Source organism: Salarias fasciatus, chromosome 9 (assembly GCF_902148845.1).
Source record: "Salarias fasciatus chromosome 9, fSalaFa1.1, whole genome shotgun sequence".
Lineage (NCBI taxonomy): Eukaryota > Metazoa > Chordata > Actinopteri > Blenniiformes > Blenniidae > Salarias > Salarias fasciatus.
This window is the reverse complement of record NC_043753.1, coordinates 22524213-22537228: the sequence shown is the minus strand read 5'-3', so window position 1 is coordinate 22537228 and position 13016 is coordinate 22524213. Positions and strand designations below refer to the sequence as shown.

At 46.0% G+C, this 13016-nt stretch overlaps 2 protein-coding genes across 2 annotated transcripts in view; both read right to left on the bottom strand.

Moving 5' to 3' along the window:
* The window catches only part of tmtopsb (teleost multiple tissue opsin b), a 28919-nt gene extending 18104 nt beyond the window's left edge, over positions 1-10815 (bottom strand). The window contains exons 1-2 of the mRNA XM_030099364.1: positions 10079-10815; positions 3563-3891 (exon numbers count right to left, since the gene is read on the bottom strand). Of these exons, the coding sequence (XP_029955224.1) occupies positions 3563-3891; positions 10079-10466 (717 nt within the window). The 5' untranslated portion in view covers positions 10467-10815. The remainder of the gene's footprint in view (positions 1-3562; positions 3892-10078) is intronic.
* Positions 1-13016, bottom strand: part of LOC115394103 (zinc finger protein 45-like) — a 1173573-nt gene that overhangs the window by 391920 nt on the left and 768637 nt on the right. The gene's annotated exons all lie outside the window — the stretch shown is intronic.

The following is a 13016-nucleotide window of genomic DNA, read 5'->3' as shown; positions in this document are numbered from 1 at the left end:
CTGTGGCTCGCGTGCACGGAATAGAGGAACTCCTTCCTCGCTCTTTTAGTAGCACTCGAGTAAAATTTAAGTTTCTTTCACCTGGTGGGGTCTGTGCTGGAGCTGTGGCAGTGCTAGAAGCCAGTCTGTTCTTACTTTCTGGAAGATCCTGCTCAGTTGCTGCTCACTAAGCATCTGGCGGAGTAATGGCGGACAAGACGAAACTTAAGGAAATCAGGCCAGCCGGAGCGCGCATTACGTCATTCCTTTCAATTTCTCCCCCCAAAAAACTCTGGTGCCGGACCGGCACTGCAACTTTCAAGGGACAATTTAGCGCTGTTAGCTTTACTTTCAATGAATATGTCAGGACACATTGTACACATCATTAAAAATGTGTAACATATTTATGATGGAAAATAAGCATTTTTAAAGTTGAAAAACTCCTTAATGCACCTTTAAGAATTGCCGTCAAAGACGTGACCGTTTTTCGATATTTCAGTCGATGGACTTAGTTTACGAACGCAATGACGGAAAGTGTCACACTTCCCATTATTTTCACTTGATCTGCTCGTCTTCTGTTCTTCATGGTAACACCGACTGTCCTTTTTTATTTCAACATCACATCAGCTCTATGTCAGTTTTCCGCTTCTGCACGTCACATTTTTTTATCTTCTCTTCTGACACTTCTGATTTCTCCCAGGTTTTTACCACAAAAAAACTCAGATTAACAATTTTTTCCCATCAAGCCTCAAGTTTTACACCTACTTTTACAAAACCTGTTTCCTCAAAAACTGTCAAATCTACTGACTTTTATTGTTGTAACATTCTTCTTGAAAATATCACCAAAATAATCTTATCATTAATCACATTACTTCAGCTAATTAATCTCACATATACAACCAACAGTTTTCTAAAGTTTTCTAACTCCACTCCCCTTCCATAAGTATATGACGTGTGATTGAAGAGTGAAAAGTACTGAGTAAGTGAGGCACGCAATCATGTTCAAATCAGTGGATGGGGCACAATTGTGCTAATTACCGAGCAATAGGAGCTAATTCCACCTGTTAATTGCTCATATAACAAAGTGAAATTCTCGCATATTAATCGAGCTGTCGAAGTGTCTGAAAACCGTCATCAGGACTATTTTTCTTCTCGTCAAAACAGCGATCAGCAGCGACGTGTCCCCAGCGAGGCTGCATTTTTTTTATATAATAATTTACGCCTTGGAACATACGTTCAGAAGAACTGCAATGTGAATGGATGATTTTTTTTTTAATTTTATTACGACTTCTCTTAAACAAATCTGCTTTCTTTCTTTCTTAGTTCCAAATACTCGATTTTGTCTGTTTGGCTACTTTGAGAAGCGCGGAGTCACTCCTGAATACGCCCACAGTTTGAATTAATATTTCAGGCTTTGTTTTGCATGTTTGTCGCCAAAAGGTTTCTTCTTTTAATAGAGAATATTCATGCTTCGTATCAACGTTTGCAAAACATTTAGCAAAACAAAACTCGCAGCCACAGGCGGATTTTTATACGCTTTGTGTTTGTCCCAGAAATGTGCTCCAACATAAATATTCTGTACAGGTGGAATGAATCAACACTAATGGGATTCTTTATCTCAGGACCACAGTTTCTAGACTGTTTATGATCTAGAATATTTAAAAAAACAACAGTAAGAAGAGAAAGGGAGGTTTACTTTGTAACCACAAATTGAATCAACAGTGTGTCAGGACTGCACAAAATTCATAATATGTTTTATTCCAAGAAACACAACAGTACTAAAATCTACTAAATGTTCACGGGTTTCTTGGAAAAGGGACAGAAACACTCACTTTTTGTGCATTTTTCATAATTCTACTGCCACCAAATCTAATAAGAGGATCTAGTCATTAAAAAGTAGTGGTTTCTAGTGCTTTTACTTGCAATTTAATACAGTGCAGGCAATGCAAGTGTAGCTGTTTACTGCAGAGCCAGCCAGGCGCTGATAATCGATCGCTGCACAGTTTCACCTGCAACCTCAGACCACAACAATCATTTTAAAGCAATTGTTGCTCATCATTGGGGGATTAACGTCATTTCAAATCCATTTCAGGTCAACACCGCTGCTCGATCGGGGACTGCTTCAGAAAATAACCCCCTGGATTCTCCCGGAAGGTGACGAGTTTGGCCATAAAACTCTTGTTTAACCTGCCGAATGAGCACAGGGCTGTTCGCACAATCAGCTGTCGCAAATATCAGCTGACGTCCAACAACGACTGGGTCTAATTCACCTGAATGTGTCGGATATAAAGTCCTTTTCAGGCCCCTCATGACCAGAAACTATATGAAGGGGTGCTCGACATAGCCATCAGCACTCACCACACACACACACACACACACACACACACACACACACACATGCAGGCGCAGCTCCATGCAGAGTTCTGTTTGCTATGATTAGCTGACAGTGGGTGTGAAGGTCTGCAGCTCGCAGGTTTAATGAAGCGCCTCGGCAGTGTGTAATGAAGACAGTTGTCTGTAATCCTGTCATTAACAGCAGCCTGCAGACTGAACTTCTGCGCTGCTCTCTTTCCGGCACATCTCTTCCTCCTCTAACTCTCCCGGGAGCCGGAGGAACCTCTCAACTTTGCTCCAACCCGCTCCACGCCAGTTTATCTCAATTTGTTTTCCTCCTGATGTTACAGCAGACTGAAACATTTCAAGCAAAAAAAAGAGCTTTTCTCCCTGTTTTTATGCACAGAACCTTCAGATTAAATTGCTAAACACACACACAAGCCAGGGGTAAAGAGAAAGATGATATCTAAGCCCAAACAGTGTGTTAAAGCAAAGAAAATCCTGAAATCTGACACGTCTCATTCAGTCTCGCCTCTAACTCTCACTCTCCATCCTCTGTGTTATTGTCAAGGTAACCATTAAATCGTCAGATGCATCGTTTTACGGGTTCAGCGGCAGGACGAACCACGACTGTCGTCCAGGATTCAGATCACGCCTGAGCGTTTCGTACGTCTGCTGTGCTCCTCCGAACACGACGCGGCCTCAAAAAAGAAAAGCAAAAACCTGCGACGGGGCCGAGCAGAGGCCAGATGCTGGAAAGCTGCAGACAAGAGGAGAAATTAACGGCGGCACCTCTAATCGAGTGTGTTGTTCGGATGTCAGGCCTGATGGCAGATTGGACTTTTGCAGCTTTCAAGCGAAATCCTTTGAAACGTTTGAACTCTTGTTCTGTTGCTCTCTTGTCAAACGCGCAGCCCGAGGCGGAGCGCCGAGGCCGGACGGGGGCTTCTGATGCCGTCACGGATCAGTTCAGGTCGCAGATAAGCGAGTGCGCCGCATTCGAATCACATAATAATGAACTTTTTTCTTTTTTTTTTTTTTGGTGTCTTATCTCAAATTTACCTTGAAGTCATTTCGCTGGCTCGTACCCAGACACCTGGAGTACAAAAGAAGAAAGCTTTAAATTCGCAACTAATCACAGAGTCAGCGTAATGTTTCCCCCGGAGGCTGTTATTCTCACTTTGGGAAAATACAAAAAAAAAAAAAAATGTAAAAATCTGGCGCAGCGTCCACGTCTGCACGGCCTCACCTGTCGGATGGCGTGCAGCAGCTTGCCGTAGGAGTAGAGGATGACGCTGAAGGGCAGCAGCAGGCAGAAGGTGAACAGGCAGATGATGTAGGAGATGTTGTTGGGCGTCTGCGTCCTCCAGTCCACCGAGCAGGTGGTGCCGGGGCCCTCGGGCCCGTACCGGCTCCAGCCCAGCAGCGGCGGCACGGTCCAGGCCACCGAGTAGAGCCAGGAGAAGCAGATCCCCGCCAGCGCCGGGCGGAAGTCCCGGCCGTCGGCGATGGTGGGGACCATCATGGTGCAGTAGCGCTCGTACGACAGGACGGCCAAGGAAATCAGGGACACGATGCCTGCAGGACAGAAGGTCACCAGGTCATGCTTTCATCTCATTCTCTCAGTCACAGCAGCCGTGCTGCTACTCGTGATAATTTATGTGAAAATAGATGGATTAAAAGCAACAGGGACAAATCTAAATGACAGTCAGACTTTGTTTAAAGCGTCGCCGTGCGCCGCCGCGTCCTCCGTCATCATTACACGTCGATCTCAGCTGTTCACAGACGTCTCTGGCGCTCCGGGATCGTTAAAGAGCAGCCCTACTCGCCGTGTTAATTGCTAATTGTGAACGTGCTCCACTGGAGTAAATAGCTGCTGAAGTGACTTCAGTCTTAAATCAGGGCCAATCAACACATGCGGGCTAAAGTGGCGGTTCAGAGGCACTTCACATCCATTACGCCGTCTGTTCCGGGGACGGAGACTCTGACTGCAGAAAATCACGCCGTCTCCGTGCATAATTAAGGCCGCTGATTGACTGAAGCGAGTTTGTTGTGGACAGCAGGCTGCAGGTCTGAGAGGCTCTACTGGCAGAGTGAGAGTCTTCAGGCTGATGGAGATGATTTTGCAGGTGTGTGTGTGTGTGTGGGTGTGAGAAAGCGTGCACGTGCGTGTGCACGGAAGCTGGATGTAAGTGTGAGAGCTGTGCATCTATGCTTGTTGTGTCACAGTAGCGGCTGCGTTGTCCACAGGCTGCAGACGGTCGCAGCGGCGATCGATCACACGATGCAATGAAGTGCCTGACAGACGAGGCCGAGGACAAACGGACCCTTATCTACCCTCTGAACCCGAGCGCCACGACAACTGCAGATCCGATGTATTGACTGACGGAGAGCTGATATAGGAGGCCGCGCCGGGATTTAGCGCTCGGTGTGTTATGTGCACATGTGGAAACACACACAACTGTGTTCGTCTGTGTTAATAAAACAGATTCATCAACAGAAATATCATGATTCATTCATAGTTCTGAGTCAGAAACTGCATCTCTGTTGAGAAATCTAAAAGAAAAGGAAATATTAACCTGGACGAACTAAAATATGAATTCCATTCCCTCTGGGAGGACTTGAGTTTATAAAGGAAAACAGGAAATTTTGGTACGAAGCTTCCTCACTGCTGAATCTGTTCACTTCTGCAGCTTCAGTATCAATAAATGTTAACATCAGCTGCTTCGTTCCTTTTATTGCTGCTGTCGATTTAGTTTAAAGGAGAATAAAATACAGATATCTGTGCTCCAGTGTTGGGAATAAAAGTAAAATGCTGTTGAAAATAATATTAGTCAAGTACATCTGGTAAGAAAATGTTCATTAAATTCACAGTATGACTCTAGAAGACATGATGTCACATAAAGCAGTGACATTCAGAACAGTAACTTAAAGGATGAATCATCCTTAAGAAAACATGATCTGAAAAAACAACTTTTGCCTTTGAATTATACTGAAATCAAGCTGTTGGCGGACATTAAACGCAATGAACTGAACGCGCATATTCTGTGATTCACACCACAAACAAACTCTATTGCCGTCACCGTGCTGTCACTCAATACACTCACAGACTGGACGTACACACAAGGAATATCCACAAAGCGGCAGCAAGTAAGATTAAAAGACTGAAGAATGATCTATAAAGTAAGAAAATGTCAACAGCTCACAGAGATCCCTGCACAAGGAGGGTCAAATGAGAACGATCTCTTCATTTCTGATGAAAAACGCCTCAGGTCAGGTTTACGTAACAAAATCAAATGTATGATTCTAGTCGATCAATTAAGTGCAAGAGGTACGATTCTGTCATAACCGTCCATGGAGCAGAGAAATCTGAATCTTCCTGAACAGATGTTTTGCTGTTGAGGATTTGTGTCGTACAAATTAACTGCTGCTTCACTATAAAAGGGCAACTTCACTTAAAAGCAGGCGTTTCCGCTGGTTTCCGTCTGCTCTCTGAGCCGGGTGGGAATCTGAGTCCCGGACGCCGGTTTGGAATCATTCGGCAGGTTTTCCACCTGAGGTCTGAGTCGTCTTCGTGGTCAGAGCGAGCGAGCCGCCACGCAGCTCAGGAGCTGATCGTCCCTCATTGTCTCCTGCTTTAACGCTCCTTCCCAGCTCCCCCTCTCCTCTTTCTCTGCCTTTGTGCCGTTCTTCTTCTGTGCTTCACCCCCCGCTACGTCCCAACGAGCCTCTATTCTTCTGCTCCTCCTCCATGTTATTTCTGGCCTCAGATCTTGACGCTGATGGGAAAGAAAAAAAAAAAAAAAAAAGCGTTTCCTCGTGCCAAATCAGACCGCCGAAGACGCCACCAGCGTGCGGACTGGAATTCACTGTAAGCAACTGGGCTGCTGCAACCTGACTCGTAAATGTAAAATCTTGCTTCTGCGATCGGGTTAAGAGATTAGTGATTTCTACGTTTAGGCAAAGAAAGATCGACCACCAAGAGATCCAGCACGGGAGCAGGTTACAGGAGGGTGTCGACTGGCGACTAAAGGAATGAACAGTGATTGTTTTTGCTGAACGTTTTCAGGGACTTCGACCACCGGTGTCGTGTAAACAGGCACTCAAAACGCAACGAAAGTTTTCCATTTTCCATTTTCCAAAATGGAAAACTTTCGTTTCGTTTTGAGTTGAGCTTTCTCTTGGAGACACACTGGACTGAGGTTCATTGAGCAAACATACAATTCAAATCTTGAAAAACTCTGCTCCCGACTGCTTCCTGCATGACGCCTGAGCGAAATCATGTCGGCGGTCACAGCAGATCAGACAGATCAGGAATCAAAGATCACAGTTTGCTGATTGGATTAAGGGGCGGGTTGTTAAATTCCAGCAGATCATCAGATAGGACCAGCTGCAGCTGAAGCATTTTCCTCTTTAAATAAAGTTATTTTCTAACTCCAAAGAGTCACAACTCCAAGGTTTTTTTCCATCTTCTTCAATAAAAACGTCTCACTCTGGATCAAACTGACACAGCTCTCGAGGAAATTAGATTTGTTTCCTGAAGTCACGGCTCAGGCAGACAAACCGTTCGCAGTGCTTGCTGGGATTAGACTGGAGTCCCACATGTAGACGTTATCGGCGTGTCTGCACGAGCGGCTGTGGTGACGATGCAGATGCGTGTGTGCGACACGACTTTGTGGCGGCGTCTGTCTCGGACTTGTTCGCGTCTCTCCGACAGAGCGCAGAGGGATTCAGTCTAATTCAATGTTCCGCCCGTCAGTGTGTGGGCCCGATGCAGGAGACTCTGACTGTAATCCGGTTTGACCGTCCGCTCTGGGAACGCGTGAAGCCGGAATTCGATTTGCGGAAACGGAAACCGAGTGTTTTTATCATCCTCAGTCTGACCGAGGAATCAACGGCTACAGCTCGTCGGATGAAAAGTGAAAAAATGCGCCAACCAGCCATAACATTAGGACCACTGATGGTGAAAAATAGCGTTTCTCTTCAGCACAGTCGTTCACTGCTGTTTGGTCTGCTTTAAAGTGACCCAGCACCCAATTTAATGCACATCCACGGTCAATTTCTGATAAAAGTCGTGAATGAGCAGCCTTGACAGAGCCACTTTTCCTGCATTTGCACTTTTGGGAAGCCTTTTTGAGTTAGGTAATTTTTCATTTTTACAGCTGGGATCACTTCTAAGAGTCTTTGGCTTTCCTGAAGCATCACTCAGAGAAAGCAGGCTTCACTTTGTCCCCTTCACATCAACAAAAGCAACACTGAGTCCATCTGCATGCAGATGCATTGCTCTCAGTTGTGAAGTTAATGTCCTTAGCATGAGAATATTGTGTGTTTTTTTAATGGTTTCATAAAAGCAAAGCAATTCGAGCACAGTCTCCTCCTCAGGCTGAAATGTATTCCACTTAGCACACTTTCTGGTTTGCACTCTCTCTCCCTCCTCTCAGAAATTAATACTTCTACCTCAACTTCAGCCAGCATGATGGCGGAGTTCTCTGTTCCTCCTCTCAATTAATTCCATGTCTCATTGTTCTTCCACAGAGTGATTTTTACCAGCCGTTCGCTGCTCACTACTCTCACAAATCTTTCCAAAGTGTCTCAGCGGGAGAATGAGAACATCACTTCACATGTGATCCTCTTAAATCAGCTCCTCCAACCTATTTTCAGGGAAACCAATCTCAAAAACTTCTTTAAAATAAAAAGCGAAATGTTTAAAACATTGGTGTGTTTCTGTCTCTTAATCACACAAGCGAAGACGGACACATCCAAGCACCCTTCAGGCGTCCTTCTTTCTACCCGAGTGTGTGAGAAAGTGTGTCTCCGTCGAACCCAAGTCAACGGTATTAAACGCACACTTTGCCGGAGAAGCCTCGCTTTCATCCCAGATCTGTGGCTCCCACCCAGGGGGGGCCCCAGACCCCAGGTTGGGAAGCGCCGCTCTCTCTAAAAACAAGCCGTTCGGCTCTCCCACTCTTTGATCCCGTCACATACAGTCCTGACGCTCCTGGTTGTTTCTTGTTTGTTCGCCAGCTGCTTGTGAGACACCGTGCAGAATTAATCACCCAACATTCTCTGTGGACTGCGACATAAGGATGAGGTGTGGGTCTCATCAACAGAGAAACCGTCGGCTGGTGTGAAGATGAGCTCAATAGCTGTAAAATGCAGCCATTTAGTCAGAATCCTCCAGTTTGGTGAGAATGCAGGGCGCCGCAAACAGATCACAGCCTGGGAGTTTAAACTGAAATCAGATGATTGGAAAGCAGTAACATCTCAGCCGTGTCTTCTTTTGGCTCTCGAAGTAAAGCAACGACTCCAGAAAGCAAGAGAGTTAGGAGCCACAGCCTCCTGGAGCTGACAGGCTCAAGTGTTCAGAGGAACAACAAGAGCAGCAACAAGACTCAAGACTAAAGCGCAAAGCCAACTTCAGAAAGAAAAACCAGAAGTTCGAGGATTTATTCCTCCCAGCCAGCCCGCACACCGGTGAGGAAAGAAGGGATTTACAGGTGATAACAACACCTTCATGCAATTCCAGACACTGAAGAGAAAATAAGATTTAAGAGCAATACCTCAGTCCGTCACCCTTTATGTGCCTGAAATCAAAACTGTAAAGAAACCCTGGCAGATTTAGGAGCGGCGATATGTTGCACTGTGAGTTCAGCAGAGAGAAAACCAGTGATTTAAGAGCGACGTCCTCCTTCACTTTCCTCCAAATCCAGACAGGAAACTGCTGAGTCGCCACTTTTGCTCTTATTGTTAAAAATGACACTGAACAACTTTGATTTTTTTTCAACTGACAAACTATTCTGAGCAGTGAAGAGAGCGGAACGCTCAATGCTCAGCTTACATTCTGGATCTCAAAGACACTGGATTGTACTGTACTGGAATTCAGGAACACCTACTGCATGACTTTGAGAGCGAAAAGTTTGCTTGTAGATCACCTGAAATCTCAAGTCTCTTCAACACAAAAAGAGAAATTCAGGAAAAGCCTGAAAACGCTGACTGGCAGAGCAGAATCCCCCTGAACCGCAGCCTCTCCCGCTCCGTCTCTCTCCAGTTTCAACGCTCCAGTGGCCAGAAAATTAGGATCCCTCACTGTGAGCACAGGGGCAACATCAATCAACCCCTGACAGTAATTAGAGTGACTGTCCCGAAAAGCAAAGGTCACCGGTTTGATCCCAGTGCAGGTGGAGAGCTCTGCAAACAGTGTGGGACATGCGCAGCCTGCACGGCTGGGAACTCATTTATCATGTAAATTTCACGCGCTTTATGCCTTTTTCTAGTCTTCATTTGGGACCACATGTGGATTACTCAAGGACGGCATTATTTATGAGTAGATAAGGAGATTCAGTTTGCAAAACTTAAGAGGCGACACATTTCATTCACAACTTATCAGAGCTTCGTGATTTTAATTAGATTATTCTGACTGATCCAACTCTGTGGTGATTTTTACATGTCCGATACTGCAGGGGTAAAATGCATGTTCTTGACAGATGCAACCAAGAGAAAGGCGCGTGCTGAGGAGCAGAACACTTAGTTTTATATTATTTCAAGGACTGGGCGCATTAAATAAAAAGTGCACAATGGTGATGAAACTGCGTAAAATGACCATCCACTTGTTGAAGAAACAGCAATCTGTCAAAATCTGACAAAACTGACATGAAAATCATGATTTCATCCTACTTTAACTGGCAAAGTGTGAGGAGAAACGGAAGGTTTAGCCTGGTCTCCTCATCCATGGCGCATGCAGGAGATGATGGAGACGCGTGCTTACCCAGGCAGGCGTTGATGAAGCCGTACCAAACGCAGCCGGCGCGTCCGATCAGCCAGCGTCCCTGCGTGCTGGCCGCGAAGCTGAACGGGGTGCCGAGCACGCTGACCAGCAGGTCGCTGGCGGAGATGCTCACCAGCAGGAGGTTCATGGGAGTGCGCAGCGCCCGGTACCGGCAGAACAGCGCCAGCACCAGGAAGTTGCTGAGGAAGCCGAAGGTGCCGATGAAGCCGAGGCACACCGCCACCACCAGGTGCCCCGTCGGGCTGAGGGACGGAGGAGGGAGCGAGCCGGACACCTCCTCGTACGCGTCCGTCACCGCCGCCGCGCCGCGGGCCACTTCTCCCCCGGGACAGTGCGCGCAGCTCAGGCTCGCGTTGGAAATGATCATGCCGAGCCGAGCTGCAAAGTTTGGGTCCAGTGGGAAGTTCGCACCGCGGGACGGACACGTCCGATCTCGGTGCCTTTTTTCACTCGGTCAACTCATCTGGAGGAGCGAGGGCGCACGGTGGAGGCTTCCGATGCGGCTGGAGCGCATCCACGCAGGAAAACGTCCTAAATGATCGTCTCTCCACGCCGAAGGGAGCTCGCCTCTGCGTCTGAATGATGTCCCGGAGAGCCGACGCCGGTGTCCTGCTGGATCCGCCCCCCTCCTGTGCCGCGCCGCGCCGTGCGCTCTGGAGAGGTGCGCTCCTTCTGCCCGCGCGGCCACAGCGCGAGCGCTAAGTGCGCCTGAGCTTTTATCACCCGCAGCGCCTTTTGGCGCGCCGAGGGACCGACTCCACAGGAAGAGGCGTAGGGGTGGTGTCTGTGTGTGGATGTCCCTGATAGTCTCCAACCACCTTCAGATCAACGCCGTCAGCGAGGGAGTTACATAACGACACCGAGACACGCCGGCCATGGGCAGGTGGAGGCTCCACACACTAAGAACTGAAACAAAACAAAAGTTTTAAGTAGAAGCATGCAAAAGGAAACAACAGTGGAGGGTAAACCACCTTGTCACGTGACCTTGAGCATCAATTACAGCTGGACTGCATCTGTCCTTCACAACTTTTGATCAATTGCAAACATTTTCAGATGATTTTAAGAGAAGTTTCGCTCACAGTTACTGTAACGGTCCGTTTGAGCGTTGTTAATGCTCTTCTGTGAACTTCTGATTGGGGACATGCAGCTGCGTCCGTGGTTTTGGACCTGACTGCTGCCTTTGATGCAGTAAACCACACGGTTCCGTCTAGAAAACTGTGGGCATTAAAGGCACAGCTGTTAAACGCTTTCAGTCATATCTGACAGACAGAAGCCTCTCTGTTCGGCTGGGTGTCTGCTCCTCCTACAGCCGCCCTTCTATCTTTTGGGATCCCCCAGGGCTCTATTTTAGGCCCCTTACTCTTTTCGTCATGCTTCCCCTGGGCATCATTTTTAAAAAACATATTTTGTTTTCCTGTTTCGCAGATGATATCCAGACACTCGTCAATTGCACCCAAAACTGCTGTTTCATTATTTAACTGCCCTGAGGGTCTAAAGTCATGGTTGGATATTAATTTTCTTCCGCGTCTGGAAATCTATATTCGACCCTTGTGCTTTTTAATTTGACAAATTAGTTCTGTTGTCAAAAGGAGATTCATTCATTTGAGGCTGTCGGCCAAAATAAAGCTCCATGTCTCACATAACAGCTTTGAAAGAGTTATTCATGCCTTAAAAACATCTAGATGAGACCACCACGACTCCCTGTGCTGGTCTGGATCAGATGTCTCTGTGCTGGCCAGTTTTAGCCTAACTCCACTGACTTCCTGTCTCCTTCCAAATTACTTCTTAAGATTTTATGACTTGTTTTAAAGGTCTAGATGAGTTGGGACCTTGTTATTTATCAGATCTTTTACTTGTCGCTGTGGTCGGCCAATCAGATGGTTCTTAAAGTTTCCAAATTTCAGACTCAAAAACAAACAGTGCTTTTCTGTGGCTGTGCCCTGCTTGTCTGTTCAGATTAGAGCTGCTCGGTCTGTCGAGTCCTTCAAGTGCCTCATCAAGACACATTCATACTCTCTGGCTTTTAATTCTGTTTGAGCGCTGACACTCCAGCATGTTTTACTCTGAATTACTCTTTTCTCTGTTTAAACACTAAAGCACTTTGGTCATCCTTGGCTGCTTTTAAGTGTGATTATATAAATGAAGTTGACTTGAGTTCCTGAAAGCTGAGTTGAATTTCCCCAGCTGTTTGTGAGTAGTGTGTGTTTCATTGAGGGAAATCTGTTTTTCTTTCCTTTCAGGAATCGATGAGAAAATCTTTACACCACCGAACCAGAGATCAGCGTGTTGCAGGCTGAGGACAAGGGAAGAGGCCCATTTCTTTACATTCAAATGAAATATCCTAACAGAGCGACAGGTCAAGACTGCCTCAAAGGAAACCTCACAGGTTACCCTTGTGCAGAGGGAGTTGTTGAATTTGCAGGCTTGGAAGGGTTTTTTTTTTTCTCATTCTAATCATGTTGAGAACAAGTGGAGAAATACAATCACATACGACTTTTCGCAACTGTGTTTTAATTTATTTCCAGCCATTAAATTCCAATCTTGGGCAATTGTTTCTTTTTCACAGCAGATTTGAATTTTGCTTTTTTTTTTTTTTTTAAACCAGATTGCACCTGTTTTTTGCACATGTTATCTGCAGCGTACACATTTCCCATTTGCATAAGATGTAAAGATTAAAAACTGATGAGTTTATTCTCTGTGAAATTGTCATTTTTTACAGCATCATTTGCACAATCATCCGAACAATTATCACAATTTGGCCAACATATGTTTAAACTAGACCCATCTCCGCAGGATTTCATGCATGTTACGTTTCAATATTACCTGCCAGGTTAAACAGAATTACCAAGGAATCCACAAGTTCAGTTCATAGAGTTGATGTTTAAAAAAAAATGAGGAAGAGATGTTCTGATCTCAG